Source organism: Portunus trituberculatus, chromosome 6 (genome assembly GCF_017591435.1).
Source record: "Portunus trituberculatus isolate SZX2019 chromosome 6, ASM1759143v1, whole genome shotgun sequence".
NCBI lineage: Eukaryota > Metazoa > Arthropoda > Malacostraca > Decapoda > Portunidae > Portunus > Portunus trituberculatus.
The window spans coordinates 6,063,889-6,091,388 of record NC_059260.1 but is presented as its reverse complement, the minus strand read 5'-3'; the positions used below and the strand labels follow the sequence as shown (position 1 = coordinate 6,091,388).

Genomic DNA, 27,500 nt, shown 5'->3' with positions numbered 1-27,500 from the left:
ACTCATCCGGCAGGTACTTGATGGGCTGCTGCAGGTGTGGGTGTTGTGGGGCCAGGTGAGGCTGCTGCAGGTGCTGCTGTTGCTGCGGTTGCGGCTGTTGCTGCTGTGGTTGTTGTTGTTGCGGCGGTGGCGGTTGTTGCTGCTGCTGGGGTAGGGCGAGGTGGAAGTGGTGAGAGGAGGAGCGGCGGCGCACCACGCCCGTGGGATGAGAGTTGCTGCGGTGGACCTGCAGGCTGTTGAGGGAGCTGTACTGTCTGTTGCACAGCTCACACACGAACTTGGCGCCACGGTTCAAATGCATGTCTCGCTCGTGTTTCTTGAGGTTGTACCGATTGCTGCACACCTTGCCGCAAAACCTGCACACATTGGCCTCCTCGCCCTCACCTGCAAGACGGAGAAAACAAGGTGGGGTGAGGCAGGCAGCAGCAGGCTGGCAGGCAGGCAGGCAGGCAGGCAGGCAGGTAGGTAGGCAGGCAGGCAAGCAGGCAAGCAGGCACAACACACAGCAGGTCGCCACCCCCGCCCTGCCCCCCGCTGCGCCAGGCCTGTGAGGCACGGAGGTGGAGGTGTTGTTGTTGTTGTTGTTGTTGATGTTGGTTGTTGTTGTTGTTGTTGTTGTTGTTGTTGTGGTGGTGGTGGTGGTGAGGTCGCGGGTATATAATAAGACACCAGGTCTGAACCTAAACTTTACTACAAAACACTACACACCATGCCCTCAAGTCCCCCTCCCTCCCTACCCACGTTGTGTTTCTAAGAGCCTTTATGCAGGCTCAGGCTGACATCCTGGAAAGCGGGCCCCGCGTTGCGTGCCGCAGGGTATCCCGTTGGCGCCGGGCACGAGTACACGTGCGGCGCATGCTGCTGCTGCTGCTGCTGGTGCAGGAAGGACTGGTCCACGTAGAGCTGCGTGCTGATAGGGGTCTGGGCCTGAGTGGTGGCGGGGCCCGGGGCGGGGGGTGGAGGTAGAGGCGGGGAGTCCTGTAGTGCCCCCGTGACGGGCTGGTAGAGGGAGCGCAGCCTGCGCCTTGTACTGAGCAGGCCGTGCTGCTTGATGGCGTGAACCCGCAGGCTGTTGGCGTTCTTGAAGGTGCGGCGACACGTGGAGCACGTGGGCCGCGCGCCGCCCGCCTCGTGCTTGTCCCGCACGTGGATGCGAAGGTTGTACTTGTTGCTGAGCCGTTTACCGCACACCGGGCACGTCACCGCCCCGCCCCCGCCCACCACCCACGCCCGCGCCCCTGTAACAAAGACAACACGCCGTCAGCGGCCATTCCTCGACGCACACGCACACACGCTCACAGACACAAACACACACTACAGGGCACTACCAGGCGGGGCAACACATGCATCAGGTCGGGGCGGGGCGGGGCGGGGCGGGGCGGGGCGCTACATCTCCAGCTGCACGACAGCCTCGGCGGCCGCGGCCTCGGGGTGGATGTTACGCACGTGGGTCTTCAGGTTATACTTGTTACTGATTTTCTTGCCGCAGTAAGGACACAGCACCGGCGTGTACACGAGAGGGCTGCGGTAGCTGGGGGGCGGCGGGCCTGCAACATAACATAAACCCTCGGTCAGACCATGCCGCCGCCGCCACCCACCACGGCACTGCACCCGCCCACCCACGCCAATACATGCAGGCTTCCCACCACTTACCCGCTGAACACTGCAACACACGCCCACCCACACCCCTCCCAGCACAACACAACACATCTCCCTCCCACAGCACGCCACAAGACAAGGCAAGCAACACGCGGCAGCACCTCCAGAACGGTTGCACCACCACCACCACAACCACCACCACCACCACGCAGCCACTGCCTGTAGCGACTCACCAAGCAACACCTGCCGGCAACACAACACCAACACACTATGGCACAATACAATGACTGCAATACTGAGTTGCTCTCTCTCTCTCTCTCTCTCTCTCATGGTGGGATCTAAGTGAACAGGATTGACAACGCGATGAAAACACACACACACACACACACACACACACACACACACACACACACACACACGTACACGAGTCAGAGATGAGAAGACGACGAGGATGGAGGGTGGAGGGCGGGAGTGTGGTAGCTGAGGGCGGAGACAGAGATAGGGACAGACGTGGGAGTGAGAAGGAGGGACGGAAGGGGGGCGTACATCCCTGGCACCTCCCATCACCACACCGTCACCACCGCGTCACCACCTGGTCACGTGCCGCCCCCCCTCACTTGCGCCGACGCGGGGTGCATGTTACTGATATGAATCTTGAGGTTATACTTGTTACTAATAGTCTTCCCGCAGAAGGGGCAGATCACCGGGGTGCGAACTACAGGCCGGTACGGGGCGAGGCCTGAAACACAACAAACCCGCGTCAGAGTGGACCCCCGCCCCGCCCCATTCAGTCAATTCCTGTCCCGTTTTGGTTTTGTCTTCGATCTTTTTCTATCTGTGTGTGTGTGTGTGTGTGTGTGTGTGTGTGTGTGTGTGTGTGTGTGTGTGTGTGTGTGTGTGTGTCTAAGCAATACCACCTAACCTTGATTTAAATCAATGAGATCTTGTTAAATCTAACCTAACCTAACCTAATAACTAACCTAATCTAGTCTGCCGTTGTTACTTTTATCTTGTGTAACGTAACCTAATATAACCTCAACTAATCTTACGTAACTGCAACACCACATACTACACCCAATAAAGTAGCACTTCCACACACTCACACCACAGCAAGCTATAGTGCCACATAACAAGTCAGCACCACACCCTCACACACCACAGTAAATCACCACCACGCTCGCCCACCACGCTCGCACAGCACACCAAAACCAATCTCACACACACACACACACACACACACACACACACACACACACACACACACACAGAGGGAAGAGAAACACAGCGTTGTCTAGTTTTTTTCTTTACTCAACACGGGAACGAGGCGACACTTTGGCACTCGGAACAAAGGAGGAACGAGGCACTAACCAACCAATCAACCAAAACAACCAACACTGGCGTAACAGAATCGTCCTCTCCAACATCACGTCACAGCTCTAATATTATTTTTCACCTATTTTCCCTTTTTTTTTTTTTTTTTTTTTTAGTTTCCCAGACAGAAAGGTTTCATTATTTATATGTTTCTTTTTCGTAATGTCGTTTATGCGTTGTATTTCCTTCGCCTTCGTAATCTTTCTATGTATAATCTGAGGACTTCTTGAGCACTGATAACAGTATAGATGTGTATGTATTAAGTATTGCATGGCTATGTACGCACGCACTTGTGACTAGAGACGTGTGTGTGTGTGTGTGTGTGTGTGTGTGTGTGTGTGTGTGTGTGTGTGTGTGTGTGTGTGTGTGTGTGTGTGTGTGTGTGTGTGTGTGTGAGGTCCGTGTCCTTAACCCTTTCACTGTGATACTAAACATTTAGCAGCATCAGAAGCAATGCATGAACTCTCAACAAGCATGTACAACAAAGACGGGTTATTAGAAAGAATGTATTTATCAATGTGTGCCCAGGTTAAGGATGGGAGGCGGCTGCAGAACAAGTCAATGTGTCTCAATGATTGGTAATTAAAGATACAGCAAACAACAATCAAAGGGTTACAGTGGTGCCTTTCCTGAGAACACTTTTCAAAGGCCACGAAGATGACGAGTCGGGTTCTCATGAGTGTTGTTCTTTTCCCAATGAAGAGCCAAACCCTTTATCAAACCATCACTAGAGCTCTACTTCCCCACGAGCAGCCTTGAGTACCCCACTATCTCCCAGCACAGCCTGTTCAAAGCAGCTCAGATAAAGTGCTGACACGGACAAGTGTGTGTGTGTGTGTGTGTGTGTGTGTGTGTGTGTGTGTGTGTGTGTGTGTGTGTGTGTGTGTGTGTGTTTGTTTAGAAACGCTTTGCATTCTCACCACGACTGTTTCCAAAGGCAACAGAGCTGATTAGCCACGTTTTCAAGTGTTTCCCCTGTTAATAATGTAGAAATCTTGTTAATCTGTCACTTTAACCACAAAAACCACCTTCAAACCCGTGTTAGCCTTTTGAAAGCAGTCTGGGTGCGAGCAGCAATGTTTCAGGGTATGATGGTTCACATGTGTGACTGCGCATGTGTATATCGTTTCACTGCGCAGCACTAGGAGGGTGCGCCGCGCTGCCCCCGGAGTAGCGGTGGTACTGACTAACATGACTAAATAACGTGTGTTTATTCTTGTACACTTTGAGGCAATATTTGCACTGGTGTCCCGGCGAGGCGGGGGCGTGCACGCAAGCTATGTGTTGCTTCAGACTACGCCGCCCACCCAGCACCTTGTTGCACTGGCCACACCGCACCCACTCTGCAACAGAAGACAAGCCCCCGGTCAGAGTAGGCAGGCAGGCACCAGCAGGCAGGCAGCAGGTAGGCAGGCCAGGCAGCAGGCAGGACAAGCGGCTTCCAGGGAACTGATATTCCCTCTCTCCCTCTCACTCACAACCATCCACCACAGCCAGACTCTCACGTCACGCCTCTTCCTCCTCCTTACCCATCCACACTGGCAGCCACCCATATCATCCACACAGGATAGTTATCCACAGGTATCCACATCCCCACATCGCAAGCCACTTTGTTCCACTAATCCACCCGCCCACCCATCCAAGCCTCTCATTCTGTCCCTACATCCTGCAGTCCTGTCTGTCTGCCTGCCTGCACGTCTGTCAGCATAGCACGGCCATGTGGGCGTGTGCGGGCGTACTGCACCCCTATCTCTCATGAGAAATAGGCGTGGCAGTGTCCAGGGGCGGGGCGGGTGGATAAGACGTGTGATGTATGGGCGTGGCGTGTGTGTCTGTGTGTATGGGATCATGGGCGCGTGTTTGGATGTGTGTGAGTGTGTGGGTGTGTGCGTGGGTGTGCGAGGGTGCAGGGGCGTCTCTGGGTCTGCGAGGGGGTCGGTGGTAAATGCTCATGTGGTTCTGTAAAGTGTTGCGCGTTTTGTATCTTCTGTGGCAGAGCGCGCACTCGTGTCCGTGGGAAGATGGCGTGTGTACGTCTTCAATATGGCGTCGCACTTTATATTTATCGCTCAGACTCTTCCCGCAGTGAGGACACACGCACCCGTCCCCTCCCCCTGACACCGGGTGCGTGGCGGCGGCGTGGGGCGGGCCGTGTGAGGCGTGGGGGGCGGGAGGGTCATCGAGGTGGGGCGACCCGAGCCTGTCCTCTCCCCACAGCCTCCCAGCCCCGACACCTGCAACGAGGGACGCCTGTCAGATGCTGTCTCCACCTCACCAGGCCGCCACAGCCCACTCCTCACCATTCCAGCCAGACACAGCCTTTTTCAGACCATTCCAGCCAGACACAGCCCTTTTTCAGGCCATTCCAGCTAGACACAGTCCCATTTCAACCCATTCCAGCCAGACACAACCCTTTTCCAGACCATTCTAGCCAGACACAGCTCTTTTTCAGACCATTCTAGCCAGACAGCCCCTTTCAAGACCATTTCAGCCATTTTAATCCGGCACACCCCTTGCAGACTATTTCAGCCATTTCAGCCCCCTTTCAGACCATTCCAACCAGCCACAGGCCGATTCCGTCCCATTATAAACCATTCCTGCCAACAACAGCCCCATTCCAATCAATTCTAATCCGCCACATGTCCATTACAACAAGCTGTTCTTCTACTACAATCCAGTCCCATTCCAGCCCTCCACAGCCTCAATCCAGACTATTCTACCACACCACATCTACACTTCATCCCATTCCAATTCGTCACAAGAAGTAATGTAATCTCTTTCAGCTTAATCCAGACCAATCCAGTGCATTTCAACCCCTCCGTAACTTTATCCACCCCATCAAACTATGTTCCAACTTGCTAAATCCGTGACAGACAACTCCTGCCCACCAAAAACAAACACCAGTCCGCCGCAGTCCGTTCCAACACGATACTGCCTTTCTGTAAACTCTGTAAACCCATCGTGAACGCACCGCAGCCCACCAACACACTCCATTTAGCCCCAGTCAGAGCATCAACGTCCAACAAATTATGCTCTATCTTATGAAAGCCCACCAATAGCATACCAGCCCGCTTCCACCTCCCTTCCAGCCCACCACAGCCCACCACGCCACACCTAAGCCTATCCCAACATCACTCCAGCGCTCTCCATTCACCTCAGCTTGTACTAAACCACTAAAAGCACAACCGAATCCACCACAGCCCTTTATTCTATACCCACTAGTCCCGTTCGGTCTCACACCAAGGTAAACATCAGCCCACACGAATACAAACCCATATAAGCCTGAACCAAGTCACATCCAAGCTCAATATACGTTGCTGATAGATTTTAGAACCGTATACAAAGAGACACTTCATTCTCTCACCACGATTGTTTTCAAAGGCCACAGCGATAACTAACCGGGTTCCCAAGAGTGCTTCTTCTGTGAATTATGTAGAAATCTTGTTAATCTGTCACTAGAAACGCAAAAGCACCACTGAGGACCCGTGTAGCTTTAACTGGAGGCTTTAGAAAGTAGTGAAGTGTTTGAGAATACGGTACTTTATCTCCCCTCACGGCCCAAGGACACGGGGGAACAGAACAGCTCAGTGCAGTGTCAGGGAGGCCTTGTCGCTACTACACCACACTAACAGCGCTGACGTGGAAATGTAGCAGCTTCTTTACCGAATGTAGCGGCATCTTTTAGTATTTCTTTATGATTATTCTTTTTTCTTAGTATGAAGGGGAAAAACTGGCGAAGGGCAACATAAAACAAGGAAAATAAGACAAAAAAAAAAAAAAAAAAAAAAAAAAAAAACCCACTTAGTTACCAGTCCTCATGCAGATCCGAGAGTTAGCCCCCGCCCTCCCCCCTCAAAAAAAAAAATAAATAAATAAAATAAAATAAATAAATAAATAAATAAATAAGGGATAAATGTCTTGAACCCTCCCTCTTGAATGAAGCCAAGGCACAGTTATTTTCTAGCACGTGGCTGTGGCTGTGTAATACTTTCAGAATGATGTAGTTTTGTGGTTGTATTTCCTTAGTATTCAGCTTTTTTGTGTGTATTTGCGTATATTTTCGTATATTTGGGTGTATTTTTGTGTATTTTCCTGTAATTTTGTGTATTTGGCTGTATTTTCGTATATTTAGCCGTATTTTTGTGTATTTCCTGTAATTTTGTGTATTTGGCTATTTTTGTGTATTTATCTGTATTTTTTTGTATTTCCCTGTAATTTTGTGTATTTGGCTGTATTTTCGTATATTTAGCTGTATTTTTGTGTATTTCCTGTAATTTTGTGTATTTGGCTATTTTTGTGTATTTAGCTGTATTTTTGTGCATTTAGCTGTATTTCTGTGTATTTTCCTGTAATTTTGTGTATTTGGGTATATTTTTGTGTATTTGGCTGTATTTTTGTATATTTACCTGTATTTTTGTGTATCTTGCAGCTGTATTTTTTTTAGTATGTCTATTAATTTCAGTATGCCGCTGTATTTCTGGTCTATTTTTGTATGTCAGTGCATTGTTTGTATTTGGTTCTATTTTTTTTTTTTTTTCAAGTACGGAGTTTATTTTGCTTCTCCTTTTTGTTCTAGTGTGAGTCAAAAGAAAAAGAAAAGACCGCACACTCAAATTTACCTTACCTTCACCTGCACCGCTAGTCACCTGCCTCATTCACGTGTACCGCATTATTCATCATTATCACCTGCTACCATACCATTACTTCATTATTCATGCTTCCTTTTTTTCTTATTTTCCCCTTCACTTGATCTGTATTCTTGTTCTTGTTGTTGTTGTCACTATTATTCATTATCGCCTATTACCACATCAATACAAGCTTTTTTTTTTTTTTCCTTCATTTCACCTGTATTTGTTGTTGTTGTTGTTATTATTATTCATTATCATCTATTATCGCATCATTCCTTCATAGTTTTTTTTTTTTTACCTTCATTTCACCTGTACTCCGTTATTCATGACTAGCAATACACCTGAGCTGTTTATTCATTATAATTAATTTTTCACGGTTTTTTCCCCGTCTGAGGTTGATGAAAAGCATAACCAATCATACCTTACCTGCCTCTCGCTATTCATTACCATTTTTCACCAGTATATTAGCCTTACACAGCCAAACTTTCTTTCTTACTCTTTTTTTTTCATTTTCTTCCCCCAAATCTGTGTCTCCAAGTTGTGGTGTTATTCTATTTAATTTTTTTTTTCTTTTTCATATTACTGTCCAGATGAAATGTTTAACTGTCTGTATACGTGCTTTTATTTCTCATCACTTCTTCCTTGCTTCATTTCCTTGCCCAGACAGAATGCAAAGTTAATCATTCCCTCATCTTCTCTATCCAGATATGTATAACTGTTCCTGTTTATATTACTCATATTATTATTTTTTTCAGTCAAGAATGAATATATAACTCTCCACTTATGTTACTGATACTCATTCATCATCCTCATCATCACCACCATCATGTTTCCATCACGTGACATGACTAAGCTTCCTCCCAGCATTCACCGTCCATCCCCGCCACGAGGTAAGTACAAGGCGGTGCAAGGCAGTACTGGTGAGGTGATAAAGGTGTGTACAGCGTAACCAAGTGAAGAGACGAGACGGGGAGAGGAGAGGAGATAAAAGGAGGACTCTACCAAAAAGAAATGAGATAAAGAAAAGAGATGAGATAGTGAAGAGAAGACAAAAGACATGAGAAGAGAAGATAGAAAAGGAAAGGAGTTACAATGGAATAGAAAGCAAAAAAAAGAATGAAGGTGTAGATAAATAAGAAAAGAAAAGAGAGAACCGGTCAAATAAAACAAAGAGAAGTTAGTGAAATCAGGAAAGGGAAAGAGAAGAGGCAACCCATTAGAAAGAAAAGAAAAAAAGGATGAGAGAAGAAAAATGAAATATGAAAAAAGAAAAATTAGATAATCAAATAAAAGGAAGAGACGAAGAAAAGAAAAGAAAATTTCCCATAAAGAAAATAAAAACGCGGGAAAATTTAATGAGAGAGAGAGAGAGAGAGAGAGAGAGAGAGAGAGAGAGAGAGAGAGAGAGAGAGAGAGAGAGAGAGAGAGAGAGAGAGAGAGAGATAGCACAAACCTAAAATTCTGCTGAGAGGGAAAGGAGAAAATGTGATAAAGAGATAAACAAAGAAGGGAACGAAAAATGCGAGATAAACGACAAGATAAACAGAAACAGACCGAAAAATGCTGATAAGAGGCAAGATAATGGAATAAAGAGAGAGAGAGAGAGAGAGAGAGAGAGAGAGAGAGAGAGAGAGAGAGAGAGAGAGAGAGAGAGAGAGAGAGAGACAATGAAATAAGATAACTGATAAGATATGAACAAATGCAGAGACAGACAAACAAATAGATGAATAAATAAATAAATAGGACACGTAGACAAAGAGAGGGACAAACTGAAATAATGGAGGAACAGCGATCGAACAAAGAAATAAAAAATGAAAAGAAAAAAAATAATAAAATAAAATAGATGTAAAAGATGAATAGTCAGATATGGAGAGAGAGAGAGAGAGAGAGAGAGAGAGAGAGAGAGAGAGAGAGAGAGAGAGAGAGAGAGAGAGAGAGAGAAAAAAAGGCGGGGGAAAGACAGACGATTGGATAAATAGAGGTAGACAGATAAGAGGAAGACAGACAGACAGACAGACAGACAAGCACAATCAAACACAGAAACAACAAATAAAAATAATGGTGAGAAAAAAAAAGGATGCCAAACTGAATTAATTAAGAAGAAAAGACGAAATGAAGACAGGTGATGATAGAGAGATGAAAAACTGAACGAGAAAAAGAAAAATATTAGTTGACAAAGGTTGAACGAAAGAAAAAAAAAAGAAGAAAAAGAAGTGAAGACTGAGAGTAAAGATTGAACGATAGAAAACGGAAAGAAAAAAGTGAAGATGAGAGAATAAAGACTAAACGAGAAAAAAAAAAAAAAAAAAAATAGGTGAAGACAGAATAAAGATTGAACGATAGAAAAAAGTAAAGAAAAAAGTGAAGATGAGAGAATAAAGACTAAACGAAAGAAAAAAATAATAAGTGAAGACCGAGAATAAAGATTGAACGACAGAAAACGAAAAAAAAAAGTAGAGAGAATAAAGACTAAACGAGAAAAAAAAAAAAAAAAAAAATGACGAGAATAAAAATTGAACGAGAAAAAAAAAGTCCAAACAAAGCAAAAAGTAAACAAACAACCACCTTTCTCTTACTCCAACCTAAAAAAAAAAAAAAAAAAAAAAAAAAAAAAAATAATAATAATAATGAAACGATGAATAAAAAAAATCATCCATATATATTTTTTCATTTTATTATCTTTTTTTTCAGTGGCATTCATTTATATCATTGTTCATTTTTTGTATTAAATGTGTTGTATTATGACAAACTATATAGATACAGGTACGTCATACAAACATACAGGACAGTACTCCACACACCTAAACAGGAAAGAGCGGCGCCCATTTCCTGCGGCAGCTACAACACGAAGGGATATAGTCTAACGCACAGCCAGCCATGGAAGTCACGTCACGTCACGTCACGAACCCACAAACACACACACATTAACTTCATATCACGTGAAAAATGTCTAAAATTGTCACTGGTTTGGAATTTATTTACTTGTTTTTATACAATGTGACGTCACTTCTCTGGCCGGCTGTACCTTCTTGGCTTGGCACAGACATATGACACACACTAGTCTTCTCTTTCTCCTCCTTTCTTTCTTTCTTTTTTTCCTCTTCTTTTGTCTCTGTCTTTTTCCGGTACTTTTTTCTTCTCTCACATTATTTCTTTTCTTGTTTGCCTTGTTTTCTGGTAATTTCTCGTTTCCTCCTTCTCCTCCTCCTCCTCCTGTCTCTTTTTACATGCTTCGAATCAGTCTCTCTTCTTCCTCCTCCTTCTCCTCCTCTTGTGTTTCGTCTTTCTCCTCTTTTCCAGTGTTCCTTCTGTCTTTTCTCCAGCACTCCCTCTGTCTCTCCCTCCTCCTTCTCCTCCTCCTGTGTCTCTCTTCCTCCCTCTCTCACTCAAGCACATGAGGGAAGGTGGGTGATATATTTGTAAATTAAATAGGTAGAAAAGCACCAAATGTCCAAACTCTCACTCTCTCACTCTCGCTCTCACTCTCTCTTTCTTTTCATGAGGTTTGTTTTGTTTGTTTGTTTGTTTGTTTGTTTGCTTTCTGAGGTCACTCTGTGATCTGCATATTTCGTTGGTTTATTTTTTTGTTTATTTTCTATTTTTATGGAGGTCATGTTGCTGTGAGTTGTGGTGGGGTGGTGGTGGTAGTGGTGGAGGTGGTGGTGGCAGATGTGGTGGTGGGTGATGTGGTGGCGGTGGTGTGGTAATACTGAGAAGTGTTCCCGAGGTGGTGGGTCACCCGGCGGGGCGAGGTCAGCGAGGTCAGGTGAGGGCGCCCCACTCCTGCAGGAGGGAGCCGCCCATCAGCAGCCCTGTGGTGGCCAACTACAGGTTGTGGGTGGGCGAGAAGAGGGGACGGGGGCCGCACTCCCCAGGCAGCTGGCCGGGGGCGGGAAGGATGGGCTGCGCGGAGGGGTCGTGGAGGTTGTGTCGGTGGGGCTGGGGGTGTGGGTGGGGTTGGTTAGTAGGGGGTGAGGGAAGGAGAGGCGCCCCCTGGGCCTGCCCGTCTGGGGTGTAGGCAGCGCCCTTGGCCGTGGGTGGGTTGGTCCCGCCCATGGCCTGCAGGGCGGCGGTGAACATGGCGGCGGAGGGGTCGGTGCGGGCGTACGGGCGCGTGTGAAAAAAGTTCTCGCCATGAGCTTGTATCATGTGCCTTTTGGCCGAGTACTTATTGAAGAAGCGACGCTTACAGAGCGGGCACTCGGCCGGCGTGTACAGAATGCTGGTCCGCCCTGCAACAGGAGAGAACAGGGCCGTTACTAGAGTGCTGTTGCTGCTGCTGCCTGCTGCTGCCTGCTGTCTGCTGCTGCTGCTGCTGCTGCTCAGTGGAACATTTCAGAGAAGGAGATCACTTTGTGCGGGTCCAACGAGCCCTGGGAGGCCTGGGGCTGGGGCTGGGGCATAGGTGGTGGGAGTTGGGAGAGGGGCGGGGGCGGGGGCGGCTGGGTGCCATTGGTGAGGGTGGTTTGGGGTTGGTGTTGGGGGAAGGGTCGGGGGCGGCGGTGGTATCGCGAGCAGTGGTTCTGGAGGCTGTTGGGCGTGCGGTATTGGCGGTGGCATGTCTGGCACTCGTAGGGCGTCAGGTGCACCGTGTGCCTGTCCTCCAGGTGCTTGCGAAGACTCGTGCCCTTCAAGAGTTTGTGGCAGTGCGGGCACTGCAGGCGACCGCTGCCCTCTGCAACGAGAAGAAGACGTGAGGGGCGGCTGGAGCAGCGGGGCGGGGCATGGCGCGGCGGGGCGGGGCGGGGCACCAGGGCCTCGCTCCCCGCGGCCTCAGCTGGCCCCGTCCCGGCGGTGGTACACGTACATGTGGTTCTGCAGACTGTTGGGCGTGCGGTACTCTTTGTGACACACGGGGCAGCGGTAGGGCGAGAGGTGCACCGTGTGGCGATCGTTTATGTGTCGGCGGAGGCCGTGCGAGGTGCTCAGCACGCGGGAGCACACGGGGCACTCCAGGCCGGGCCGGCCGCGGCCTCGCCCCGCCCCGGCCCCGAACCCGGGCCCCACCCCGCCGCACCACACCTCTGCAACAGACAACACTCCGTCAGTAGGGCCGCCCGGTGGCCTCAGGTGGGCCGCGCGCCGCCCTTGTGGTACAGACTCATGTGGTTGCTGAGAGAGTTCTGGTTGCGGTAGGACTTGTGGCAGATGCCGCAGGTGACCTGAGTGTGCGCGGTGTGCTGGTCCCGCACGTGGGTCTTCAGCCCCGAGTGGGAGCGCAGCTGCTTGTGGCAGTAGGGGCAGGTGGCGCCACCCTGGCTCGGGGGAGCGGCCACGTAGGGCGGCCCAGGGGGGGCGGGGGGACAGACCCTCCTAAACAGGCCACCGCTGCCGCACGTGTAGGCTGGGGTGTCCTGGGGCAGGGCCTCGACCACGCCGCCACCAGACACCCCACCTGCAACACGAGACCTGTTACGGCACTGTGCCTGCCCTGCCCCGCCCCACCCCGCCCCGCCCCACAGACCAGGGGGAAGGGACAACAACATAACGAACCCCGGCATGAGTGTTGAGAAGGGTGGTGGGGAGGGAAAGGAGGGAAGAGGAGGGAGGGGTGATGAGAGGGAGTGGTGGCGGCGCCCTGGACAAGGGGGCAACACTTCCAGCGAGGCCCCGTCACCCCCCAAACAAACCATAGTTCAGCCATGACACAAGTGGGTGTGTGGGTGTGGGTGTGTGTGGGTGTAAGTAAGTGTAGAGAGGGCTTGCAGCGGGCGGGGTAGCTAGGTGGGCGGGGCGGGGTGGTGTCCCAGACCGGGGTGTGCAGCGGCAGCGGCAGCAGCAGCGGCGGCGGCGGTGGTGACAGCGGCAGTGGTGGCGGGGGTGGAGGTGGGCTGGGGCCCGATAGGGGGGCCGTAGGAGAGGGTGGGGCGGGCGGGCATGGGCAGCATGAGGGGCCTGACACGAGGGGAGCCGCGGGCGGGCCTGCCGCCCGCGCCCCCCTCGGCACTGTGCCGCCTGTGGTACACGCTGCGGTGGTTCCTTAGGCTGTTGTTGGAGCCGTAGTATTTAAGGCAGAACTCACACTGCCAGGGGCCACCGCCGCTGCTGCTGCTGCCGCCACCGCCGCCGCCCCCCGCCCCGCCCCGCCCTGCCCCGGCCCCGTACATCAACGCGAGGCCGCCCACACCGCCGTCTCCTGCAAGTGAGCAACAGGGCTGAGTGGCGGGGCGCGGGGCAACACACACAACACACTCTGGCTTCAGCAGTTTATTGTTGAGGTAGACTATCGCTACACGGTACAAGCGACTCGGCGGGGCCAGCCCAACACGCCCACGGCGACTGGCCGGCCCTCCCTCCCCCCCTCCTCTCCCTCTCCCTCTGGCATACCGTCATCAATGGGACATCATTATCAGCATCATGAGAACAACAAATCATAGAAAACAGGACAGGACTTGTGAGTTTTAAATATATATATAAAATAATCTTGCATAAAAAGTATATATATAGTCTTTGTTTTGACGTGCGCATGTCTGTGTGTCATGGGCAGTGTCGGGAACCTTTGAACCTAAACCCTGCTGGGGGAATATTATCCCGGGAAGTGTTCGGCGGAGAAGCGGCATGGCACTTGTGGCCCTGGGGCGGCACTCACGCTCTCGCACGCGCGCACTCACGCGCACACACACACACACACACACACACACACACACACACACACACACACACACACACACACATACACACACACTCATGCACTCACACACGCACGCACACACGCTCACACAATCACACAAACAGACGCGAGCGAGCGGGCGGGCGTGCGTGCGGGCGGGCGGGCGCGCGACAATCAGGTGTTCTCCTTGTTCTCCTGCTCAAGGATGCGCTGGAAGCCGCGCGCGTTCCAGGACTGCTCGCGGTGGTAAACGCTCTTGTGCTTCTTGAGCGAGTTCCACGTCGAGTACTTTTTGAGGCAGAAGGGACATTGTAGGGCGTGGGCGTGAGCGTGGGGGCGCGGGCGGGCGTGCAGGCGGAGGTGGGCGGGGAGCTGGGGGCTGGGCACCACAGCGCCACACAGCGGACACGCCGCGACGCCCACGCCCGACTCTCCTGCGAACAGAAAACACCGGTCAGCCCACCTGTGACCCCCGCACGCCCGCGCCGCCCTCACACCACCCGCCCGCGCCGCCTACGCCGCCCTCACAGCGTCCGCCGCCTGTCCGCCTGCGGCTCTTCCTCCTGCTGTGGCTGCGGCGGCGTCTGGTGGCGGTGCTTCATGCTCATGTGCACACGGTACGAGTTTTGCGAGGCGTACACCTTGTTGCACAGTGTACATGTGAAGGTGCGCCGTGCCTCAGTGTGCACGTCGCGCATGTGTACTTGCAGGGCGTACTTGGACGACAGAGTTTTGCCGCACACCTGACACAGCCTCCGTCCGTACCAGACACCTGGAAGAGAGCGGCCGTGACACACACACCTGCACCCGCCCGCCACGCACGCACGCACGCACACACGCGCGCGCACACACACACACACACACACACCTGTACACCCTACATGAACACCGTCTGTCTCGCTCTAATGTGGGGTTATGATGCCTCTTATTAACAGTTAGTGATAATAGTTGTAGCAACAGTAGTAGTAATAGATGTAGTAGTAGTAGTAGTAGTAGTAGTAGTAGTAGTAGTAGTAGTAGTAGTAGTAGTAGTAGTAGTAGTAGTAGTAGTAGTAGCAGGTATAGTTAACCTTAATATTAAATGCTATTATCCTTAGTATTAGTTATTATTACTATTACTATCATATTATTAATCATTATTACCATTATTACTAGTATTAACATGGCTATTATTATTACTAGTATTATAACAGCGAATACTGCGGCGTGACAAGTCGACTAGCCTATATAGTGTTCTGTGGAAGCTCTACAGCATGTTGCGCCCCGCCCCGACCCGACCCGCCCGGCCCCGTCCCGCCCCAACCCAGCCCAGCCTAGCCCAGCCCTCCCTCCCTCCCGCACCAACACGACCTGCAGACCCCACACGACCCGTCCCCCTCTCCCATCCCCGTCCACTCCAACAGTCACAAGGGTTTTCAGTCAGCCTACTCACTCATAGGCTCATTGGAAAGCCTTCATTATACAGGAAAGGTAAAAAATAAAAAAATAAAAAAATAAAATAAATAAATAAATAAATAAAAAAACCCGGAAAATAATGAATAAAAAAATAATAAAAATAATATAGAAAAAGAGTTCAGAATAAGCCTATAAAAAGCCTATATTTTGAATGAGTGAGCCTACCCTAGACAGCCTAACAGCCCTCCCTGAAAACCCTAATGCCACAAAGTCGAGGGTGAAGTTCAGAATCAGCCTACACGTCACTCTATCCAATGCCTAAATCACGGGGGCTTTCACTCGGCCTATAGGCATTCTTCACACACCTCTTTAGGCCTCCCTCAAACCCCCACTAATGAGAACAAACAAATAAATCATAAATAAAAAGAATCGTAATCAGCCTATCAAATCTTTCAAACTCCCAATGAAATAAGAAAAAATAAATAAGCAAATAAAAAGCTCGAATTCAGCCTATCCAAATCACTAATCAGGTAGGCCTAAGAGACCCCCTATCCCAGGAAAAGCTCAGAATCCAAGCCAGCCTAAGCCAGATTCTACACTACACATCACTAGGCCTACCCAGAAACCCTGAAAGCCGTAAGGACTCACAGAATCATCCATAGACCTAACATGAAGACCTCAACACCACGACGCCCTACGCAACACCACAGCCTACACCACAGCGCCCTTGTATTTGACCTTGGACTGTGCTACTCCTACATAAAAAATAATAATTAAATGAGGCAAGTCAAGTAAGTAAATAAATAAGTAAATAAATAAATAAATAAATAAATAAATGAGGCAAGTTACTCCAGAACTAAACAAGAACAGAACAAGGACGTAACAGAACAGAGAACAGTCATGGCAGATACCTGATCACCACCACCCCTCAACAGAACAATATCATTACACAAACCCCATCAACAGAACATGCCATGACCCCGGAACAAGGCCCCAGTGAAGAACATAAGCTTGGAACAGGAACAGAACAGGACATAACTCGGAAACAAAATTAGATCGTTCTACAAGGGCCCGGTGAACAAAATGAGGTCAGAACAGGAACAGAACATGACAGAAGCAAAAAAACAAAAATATCGTTCTAAATGCCCCAATGAAGAACACAAGCCAATAACACAAACAGAACATGATAGAACAAGGTCAGAACATCAACAGAACATGACAGAACAAGGGCAGAAACAAAATATCGTTCTAAATGCACCCGATGAAGAACAAAAGACAATAATAGAAACGATAGAACAAAGCCAGAACATGAACAGAACATGACAGAACAAGGCCAAAAACTAAAATATCGTTCTAAATGCTCCAATGAAGAACAAAAGCCAATAACACAAACAGATCATGATGGAACAAGATCAGAACATGAACAGAACATGACAGAACAAGGGCAGAAACAAAATATCGTTCTATAAAGCCCGATAATGAACAAAAAGCCATTAATAGAAACAATATGATAGAACAAGGTCAGAACAGGAACAGAACATGACAGAACAAGGACAGAAACAAAATATCGTTCTAAATGCTCCCTATGAAGAACAGAAGCCAAGAACAGGAACAGAACATGACAGAACAAGACCAACGGAAAATATTGTTCTAAAAGGTCCCCACTACAGAACAAAAGCCAAGAACAAGAACAGAACATCACATAGAGGCCAAAACAGACCAATTCATTCAACAAATTCCCTGAACAGAAGAGAACATAACAACAAACCCAGAAGAGAACACAGACAAGCCAACAACACGAAGAACATCCCACAAAAGCCAGGAACACAGGAGAACATCACAAAAAGCCGAGAGAGAGAGAGAGAGAGAGAGAGAGAGAGAGAGAGAGAGAGAGAGAGAGAGAGAGAGAGAGAGAGAGAGAGATGACTTCAAGAGGCTAACAACATCATGACACATCAAGAAGAACAAGGTCATAACAAGCCCAGGGTAAAACAAGATCATTCTACAAGGCCCGGAACACAACACAACACAGCACAAGCCTCACCAAACAAACAGAACACGAACACTCCACGAAGCATGACAGAAAATGAGCGGGAACGGAAGCATAACAGGATAATTTCACAGAGCCAAGAGCAGAACACGAGACACGCCCACAGCAGAACAGGGACATGATTGAGAACTAAACTGAACAAGAGAACAGAAGCATAACACGGAACAGAAGGGAACAGAACAAGCTCGTAACAAGTTATAGATAGAATAGAACACAATTTCACGACGCCACAAAAGCAGACTACACAAGCCTTGAACAGAACACAAGGCACAAAACACGACCCTCACCAACATAAGAGTTTCACAAGTCAAACCCTAAATAGAATAGAACAGAACAGAACAGAACAGAACAGGACAGGACAGGGTCACCAGGCAGCTCTTAGTACAACAAGCTCACCAGAAACAAGTCCTAAACGGAACACAAGGAGAATAGTCACAAAAAAAACTACCCTACAGAACATAGAACTTCACAAGACAACCTCTAAATAGAACAGAACAGGACAGAATCACCAGGCAGCCCACAGCTTTTAACAGAACAGGGTCACAAGACAGCCCTAAAAAGAACAAGGTCACCACATAGCCCTAAACAAACCAGGGTCACCAGGCAGCCCTTAACAGAATAGGGTCACCAGGCAGCCCTAAACAGAACAACCAGAACAGGAGTCACCATTATGCCCCGTTCACCACACTTCACCATCGCCCTGAAAGCCTTACTATTACGTCACTGCACTTATCAGCACTATCACCATCACACCATCACCACTATCATTATCATCACCCTCACGATCAGTAAGGCGTCGACACAACCATCTCATCACAGCATCATCATCACCATCATCACAGTCATCACAATACCACAGCCTTCCATCACATAGGTATGGAATTTTCTCCATCATCACCATAGCAGCAGGCAGTATGAGAATCACAATCACCACCACCGTCGCCTCATCACGTCACCTCTAGGCACTCTATCACTATCACATCTCTCCCGTCTCCTGTCACTATCATCACTATCACAAGTTTAAAGCTACCGCCCCTCCCCTTACACTATATCACCGCACGTGGGATAGTGACACCGCTGACGAATTTCTCACCATCAGTCGTGATCACCATCATTGATTTCGTGTTTGCCAAAAGAATCTGATGGTGCTTATTTTTAAAGGTGGTGAGTGGTTGAGGGTAAATGATTGTGAAAAATGGTGATGTTATTTCCATCACCAATTTTTTAGCAGGCAAACACGTACATCATCTCAACCATCACCATAATCTATCCCAGCTGGCAGTCACCATCACCACGCGGCGTCTCCCTATCATCACCATTACACTATATCATCATCACAATAACCCCCCACCCCTTCCCCGACCCAGCTGGCAGTTATCACCATCACAGTTGACATCACCTCCACCATCACATCACAGTCTGGAGTCACCACCATCACCATCTCCCTTCACCATAACTACTAATGGTGACTATATAAAAGGGTTACTAATTAGGGTATTATATTTTGCTATGTGTGATTATGAGTTCATATAATTAGAATATACGATAACACTGATTTATTTATAATTTATTCATCTTATCCTTCTCTCCTTCCCTTATTCTCTATTTCCTGCCACACTTCCTTCCTCCAAACAGCCTCGTCACAGCCCTACAACACACCATAGAGAGCCCTGAACCCTGACAGCCACCACACAGCCCTACAATCCAATAAGACCCTTAAGACATTACAATTCAATTACAATAACACCCAATTTAACCCCCAACAAAGAGCCAACAGCCCTATTAAGACCCTGAACTATTTCACCACTTAGGAAAATCAGCCCCTAAGTTTGAAGACCTCTGATTCCTCCCCACAGCCAGCCCACCTCACGCCATCCACCTTCTCAGCCCCTTATCTCTTATTTAGGCAGCCCACGTCAACTTAAGTTAAAAACAGACACAGCCCATATTTCTAGAGAGCCCAGCCAAGGTAAGACAGCCCAGCAGCCCTCCAGCCACCCTGTTACCCTCCACACCCCCGCCCCAGCCCACCCTAACACAGCAGTAGCTTAATTCATCCTAGCACAGCCTACGTCTCTCACCCTAAAGTGGTTATAGTTAATCACGTGACTCACACCCTAGCATACACCCTGGGATACTCAATCTGCCTCGTATCTATACTCATACACCTTCTCATCAAGGCTCGTACTCTGAAACACTTATGCGCTTTACCACCACTACTTCAAAATGGTTTTATCTAAATTTACACAAGTTTTTAAGGTGTTTTTAAGTTTTTAGAAGCAGACTGACAAGATTTCTGCATTATTAACTGGAGATACTCTTGAAAACCCCGCTAATCATCTCTGTGGCCTTGGAAAAGACTCGTGGTGAAAGAGCAAAGCGTTTCTGAAGACGAACCCTAGAACTACACCTTCATTCACTCTTGTTCCACACCCTCATTGCAACGCACGTCATCCTTCCTTGTATGCACCTTACACACCCATGTCTGCAGCACACAACCTCATGTCACGCCGCTGCTACACTCAGTCAATCAATCAATCAGTGAGGTGTCAGTATCACTCGCTGTTATCTTTCTTTAATTAGCGTAGGTTGTGTTACACCTGTCATGTTTTGTCCGCACGCACGCACACACACACACTCTTCCAATAACTTTTCTTCTATTGTGTTAAATTTCACTCTTACCCCAACTCACACACCTGCACACCTTGTCATTAGCCACACACACCTGTTCACCCCACACCATGCAAACCTCACAGCCCTAATCATGACTTCTCTCCCTCCCATTAACCACCCGAGTCCCGCCCCACCACCCATTCACCCTCCCCTTCAGTCAACCAATCAACTCCTTTCTCTCATCAACAAACAGCAAGACGAACAAGCAACTATGAAAGCTATACAAATGTACATCAATTTATTTTCCTTTTTTTTTTTCATTTTTTCCGTTTTTTTTTCATTTTTAGTTTTTTAGGTTTTTTTTGCGTCACCCTTAGTATTGTAGTGGGTGTTACGTAGTGTTGGCGTCGCACCTGTCACTACTTCATGTATGGGTTAGTTAGTGTTTCTGTAAGGGGGAAGGGGAGGGGGAAGAAAGAAGGGGGTTATATATATATACTTATTTTTTCAACCCCTTTTCCTCCTCTCTTCCATCTCTCCCATTCCCCATCTGTTTAGTATTTACACTCGTACTCTCTCTTTCTCTCTCTCTCCAGGTAGTTTAATTAGCATATAGGAACAGGTGTCTAGTGTTACCCCAATCACGTGTATTGATCAACGTATGTGTGTTATATTGCGTAGAGTATTGTTGTTGTGTTGTTTGTAACCTGTCGTTCATATATTCTATTCTTGGATAGTATATTTTTCTTTTTTTCGTGTATGTAGCTTCTTTTTTTTCTCTCTCCAGTCATTTATATTAGGGGAAATCTCGGTCTCTCAGTCTCTCTCTCTCTCTGAAGGACCCAAGTCACGATGTGTTTATATATATCATGATTCCCAAGAACGGTCACACCAACACCAGTTTTCTTTCGCGCACACAGACAGACTCCCACACTCTCACTCTCTCTCTCTCTCTCTCTCTCTCTCACACACACACACTGCTCGCTGTAGAGTACAATATATAATCCGTAGTCCCCCTTCCCCCCAACAATAAAAAAAAGATATACAAAAAGTTTTCCTCCTTTCCTTCCCTATATACAACGCGTAGCAGTGGTAGTGGTAGTAGAAGTAGCAGTAGTAGTAGTAGAAGTAGTAGACGAAGACAGAAGTAGTAGTAGTGGTAGTGGTAGTAGTAGTAGTAGTAGAAGGATGCGGTGAAGGAGTTTGCCACGGATCCTTCATCGGTTTACAGGATACGTAGCGGGAGTCCTCTGTGGTACGTATAGTGGTGTTTCTGTAGGGCGTTCTTGGTTTTACAAAGGCTGCCACAGATGGAACAGCGGTACGGCTGAGTTAGCATGTGGCGGTCCTCAATGTGACGCAAGAGTGACTGGCGAGAGGACAGCATTTTGAGGCAATGAGGGCACTGCTGCTGCTGCTGTTGTGTTGTAGGTGGAGGAGGTGGTGGTGGTGGGTGATGGTGGTGGTGGTGGTGTTGTTGTTGTTGATGTTGAATGGTAAACGACAACAGTGAAGGACTGGGGGGTGTGGTGGTGGTGGTGGTGGTAGCGGAACGCCCTGAAATAAATAAAGAAGGCCTAATCAGTCTTCCTTCCTCCCCAAAGCCCGTTGTTTTTATCATTATTTTGCCTAGTTAGTGGGTTACTATTATTGCTCTAACTCGTGTGTGTGTGTGTGTGTGTGTGTGTGTGTGTGTGTGTGTGTGTGTGTGTGTGTGTGTGTGTGTGTATTTGTGTGTTTGTGTAGTACCACGTTCCGCAACCACCATCACCACCACAACCGGTCAGGCGTGTCACAGGTAGGTAAGCTCTCCCCAGATAAGGTAACACACAAGTGGAAGGTATTTAGTGCACCTGTGACTCACTCTCCTCAGGTGTCTCGTAATAACATGTCCCCCAAATAACTTTACCATTATCATCCTTCCTTTTCATTATCATTCCTGTCCTTCCTCTCAATTCCAGGATATCTACATGTATTCCCATTATCATTTTCTCATCTCTATTGTTTCTCTTCTGTTTGTTAAAAGCTCCAGGAATGGTTTAAGTGAAGACAAGGAAGGAAAAGTTCAAAGTTCATAATAAAAGTGATTAAGTAACTTTTTTTTTCTTCATAAGTAAACTTAATACTTCAACTTCTTCCTTTTCTTCACTTTTTTCATTGTATAAGCATTTCTCTCTCTCTCTCTCTCTCTCTCTCTCTCTCTCTCTCTCTCTCACACACACACACACACACACACACACAGGATAGGCATGAAAACCAAACAAGGTCCTATCATACTGAGTATTTTATTGTATATTTCTACTGTACAAATACCCTGTACAAGTGGGTTGTGATTATGTTGTGTACGGCTTTTTTCGTCCTGGCTTTAAATATACATACATATAATCTATATATATCAACATACATACACTGTGGAGGTATATAACATGAGGTTCGCGTTCCTGGCTGTCTTTGGCACTAGGCACTAATGTATAGCATTGACTAAAATAGCGTTACTAATATATTCCTCTGGTTTGATCCCTCAGTCTTGTACGGCAGTGATGGCGACTTTAAGACACGCACGCACGCAAGCTCGCACGCACACGAACACACGCACACTTAGTTGAGGTTAGCTTGGTTGCTGTGATGCATTCAAAATGTGCTGAGGATTTGTCATTTTAACTTCCATCTTTGTTTACTTGTTTTAAAACGAGAGGTAGATGCTTTGGCCGGGTGGGCGTGAGGTGCCCTGCCCGGTGAGGTTGTGTTTGTGGGGGTGGGGTTGAGGGGTACCTGGGGGTTAATACTGTGGGGTGAGGGCTGGGGTGGGGGGCGAGGGTTCTGCCTGAGACGAGAAGCTGGCGGCACGTGTGGCCGCCAGCCGACAACAGTAAAAAAATGCCATTTGTAGGATTTTTTGTATGGACGTTGTGTACCTTGTCAACGGGGGGAGGAGGGGAGGGGCAGGGGGAAGGGGGGGAGAGGGGGAGGCGAGTCCGTCCTTCCTCCGCGGGTGAGGGACGCGTCTCTCCCTTCCCTCCCGCACACACCAGAGGAACGCGGGGCTGCCCGTGACCGAGGCCCGCCCACACCACCTTCGCCGCCGCCGCCGCCGCCGCCGCCGCCAGTGCCTCCGCCTCCGCCGCCGCCGCTCCCGCCACCACCGCCCGGGGGCCTCTCCGCTCGGTGGTAGCGGTGCACGTGCATTTTCATGGCCTTCTGGGTGGGCGCGGTGCGAGGACACACGGTGCACCGGAACACCGTGTCGGGCGTGGTGAAGTGAGAGTCGCGCTGGTGCACCTTGACGGAGTAGCGGCGCGTGAACGTCTTCCCGCAGAGGGGGCACGCGAACCGGTGGTGGTGGTGGTGGTGGAGGAGATGGTGGTGGAGGGGCGGCGGGGCCTCCGGGGAGGTGGTGGAGGTGGTGATGGTGGTGGAGGAGCCTGCAAGGAGACACCACTGGGGTTACTTCCGCACGGTCAGGCGTGCAGGCGTGGCTCACCCGCGGCGTGAGTAGTGGTAGTAGTGGTAGTGGGAGTAGTGGTAGAGGGAGGGGTGGCGGGGGCTGAGGTAGTGGAGGCCTTGCCGCCGGCGGGGTTGGGCCTCCGGTGGTAGTTACTCTTGTGGACGCGGAGGGTACTCAAGTTTTTGAACGAGAGGCCGCAGACGTCGCAGCGGGCCGCGCCCAGACCCGCGTGCTGGTCCCGAAGGTGGACCTTCAGATTGTACACGTTACTGAAAGTGCGACCACACACCAAGCATTCATACCGGACCTGCCTGCGCTCGGGGCCCGCGGGAGGGAAAAAACCCAAACCTGTAAGACAAAACAACACCCTTTACTATCCTCTCCTGCGGGAGGCTGCTTGGGCATGCAAGTAGTGGTGAGGCAGGCAGGTCAGGCAGGCAGCAGGCAGATGGTTGTGTGTCTACAGTACAGTAGTAGTAGTGGTAGTAGAAGTGGTAGTAGCAGAAGTAGTAGTGGTAGTTGACCCGTGACGTAGAGGCAGCATGCTGACTGACACTCTCCTTTCCTCACGTGGGTAAATTTCAGCAGGTGGGGGCGACACCCCCTTAGCGGCCGCCCTGCCGGGGCCACCCGGCGCGGCCAGACAAGACGAGAGACGATGCACCCACGCGACAGCCACACCACTCACTGAGTGACTCACGCACACACTACTTGTACGCCGCCTAACATGATGCTGCTGCTGCTGCTGCCGTCGCCGCTGCTGCTGCTGCTAGGTGTGTGACTGGCTGACTGACTGACTGACTTACGACTGGCTGACTGACTGACTGACTGAGTGAGGGCCTAACTGCCTTACAAGAGAGGGGGACCGCACTACCTACCACAAGGCATGACATGAGGCCGGCTATAGCATACGGATTCACCATCATCACCATCACCCGTATACCCATCGCTCGCTCGCTCGCTCGCTCGTTCGCTCGCTTTCTTTCTCTCTTTCACAACGACATCACGCACGTGTTTCTAGCGATAAAACGGCCCCGTCCCCCTCTTCACCTGGGGGAGGGGGGATCACCATCACTGGGGAAGGGTGAGGCGGTGAAGTGACGCCTCGCCTTCCCGCGTCACCGTAACACCCACAACACGACACAACACTGTTTATATACGTATTTATATATAAAACTTTTTCTTCAATCACACTTGTCGCCGTCGTGGCAAACTTCTCATAATACACAGATGAGGGGGGGATGAGGAGGGGGGATAGATCATACAAAAATAAAAAATAACTTTGTTTCTCAGCAGTTCACGTTTACTACACGAAGAAGACGAACAACTCGGCTTGGGTTCCTGTTTCCTTTTTTTTTTAATATATCTTTTTTTGTATATATATATCTTGCTTGCTTCTTTGCTTGTTTTACTGGTTTGCTTCGAGTCACATCGCCTTCGCCACCATTCTTGGCACCACACGTCAATATATCCACCATTTATATATATAATATATATCATTATTAAAGCGCAAATTAACAAGTGTCTCCTGTGTGTGTGTCTGTGTGTGTGTGTGTGTGTGTGTGTGTGTGTGTGTGTGTGTGTGTGTGTGTGTGTGTGTGTGTGTGTGTGTGTGTGTGTGCGTGTGTGTGTGTGTAACATGTATACTCCACCCTAAAAAGCACCATACTGGTAGTAATAGTTATAGTAGCAGCAGTAGTAGTGGTGGTGGTTGTGACAGGAGTTATGTAAGAGTATTAGCAGTGGTAGTAGTAGTAGTAGTAATAGTAGTAGTAGCAGTAGTAGTAGTGGTAGCAATAGCAGAAATAACAGTAGTAGTATTAGGTGTTTTATTTAGTAGTAGTAGTAGTAGTAGTAGTAGTAGTAGTAGTAGTAGTAGTAGTAGTAGTAGTAGTAGTAGTAGAAGTAGAAGTAGAAGTAGAAGTAGTAAACGTTAAGTAGCAGGACATGCATTAACTCTCCACCCTGCCACGACTGTCTGGCCCACGGGACACAGCCGCACTAAGTGGGCACTGTTTGATCGTCTGTTTGTTGTTGTTGTGGTTGTGGTTGTGGTAGATGTTGTTGTTGTGGTGGTAGTAGTAGTAGTTGTCGGTGTGGTGGGGAACACCCCAACACCGCCACAACCACCGTCTCCTGCAGTAGCGGCTACGTCAGTTGACTCTGTTCCGGTGGTGTCGCTGAATGTGCATCCGGAGGCCGGAGCGGGTCCGAGACACCTTATCGCACATGGCACACGGGAAGGGCCCATAGTTGAGGTGCGCATCTATAAAATGCACCCGCAGATTGCCAATGGACGTATACGTTTTGCCGCAGTACGGACAATGAAGGTAGCCCATATAGGAGCTGGCCCTGCCTGGAAAGAGACGAAACTCAATGTAGAGGCTGTGAGGAGGGGGAGGACAGCGGGGGCGGGGGCAGGTGGAGCAGGGGGAGCAGGGAGGGCGGGGGATGTCTGTGGTTGCGGTGCATGTGTACACGCAGTCCATTTACACTCTTTGAGAGCTTGTTGCATAGACGGCAGACATAGGGCCCCTCCCTACCGTGCACGTCGCGCACGTGCACCCGGACGTTGGACACACACGAGAACACTTTGCCACACTGCGGACATTGCGGAACCACCGAGTGAGGGTGCTCACCGACACCTGGCGAGGGCGGTGGCGGGCCTGCAAAACGAGAAGACACTGCTGAAGGGACCTGTGTTTCTGACACATCAACGACAGTCTAAAGCTGCTGCTGCTGCTGCTGCTGCTGCTGAGGCTTGCTGAGGCTGCTGCTGCACTTCTAACCTTTTTGTCTGTTTGTCTCTGCACTACAGCACACATAATATCACGACTAGAAGCAACAAGGATGACACAGTGCTCAGCTACATTCAGCTATCACAAGCTATATCACACTACTACTCCACACAGACCATCTACCCATCACTGGTTATCACAGCGCCTGTGATTCCTGTGAATGTGCACCCTCAATGCATTCTTATTTTTGGCCGGCTTGTTGCAAATGGGGCACCAAACAGGGCCACTTGCAGTGTGAATGTCCCTGATGTGGATGCGCAGACTACCTGCGCAGGAGAATAGTTTCCAACAGTGAGGACATGGCAGGCCGGAGGGCACGACACGGCCTGGAAAGACACCAAAAGGCCCTTCTTAGTCTTATCTTGCTAGGTGGAGGTGGTGCTGGTTTAGTTACGGTGGTGTCTCTGGATGTGCATTCTTAATCCTGATTGACTCTTTGAGGGTTTGTTGCAGTGGGGGCACCAATATGGGCCGCTATTGTCATGGATGTCGCGGATGTGCGTGCGCAGGCTGCTAATGCACGAGAAGCTTTTCTGACAGAAGGTACACACAACGAACCCAATGTTTAGCCTTCCTGTAACAGAGAAGACAAGGAGGCTCTTAATGACTGGTGGGGGCAAAGCTGGGGGTGTGTTGTGGTTGTGGTTGTGGTGGCTGTGTGTGTTGTGTCACTGTACTCATGTCATGTGGGGGGTGGTGATGGTAGGGGACGGGCCTGGCAGTAGAGCTAGTAGTAGTAGAAGTAGTAGTATAACTAGTAGTAGTAGTATTGGCAGCAGCAGTACCCTTGTGTTGTCTGTATGAGTGAGTCAACATGGAGTTCTTGGTTCTGAACACCTTCATACACACGGCACACCTGAATTGGTAGTACACCCCAGAGTGCATATCAGCCACGTGTTTGCGCAGATTAGACCGGTGAGAGGCTACTTTACCACAGTAAGGACAAAACACCCGGGAACGACCCCTTCGCGAAGCCGCCCCTGCAAGGTAG

The 27,500-nt window shown here is 49.2% G+C and overlaps 1 protein-coding gene across 5 annotated transcripts in view; it reads right to left on the bottom strand.

The window, feature by feature from the left end:
* LOC123518622 (broad-complex core protein isoforms 1/2/3/4/5-like) overlaps positions 1 to 27,500 on the bottom strand; it is a 101,271-nt gene that overhangs the window by 20,930 nt on the left and 52,841 nt on the right. The window contains exon 6 of one of the 5 annotated variants that reach the window (XM_045279566.1): positions 1 to 384. This exon is cut by the window's left edge and continues 290 nt beyond it. The exons of the other annotated variants lie outside the window; for them this stretch is intronic. Coding sequence (XP_045135501.1) covers positions 1 to 384 — 384 coding nt within the window. The remainder of the gene's footprint in view (positions 385 to 27,500) is intronic. 5 annotated transcript variants of the gene reach the window in all.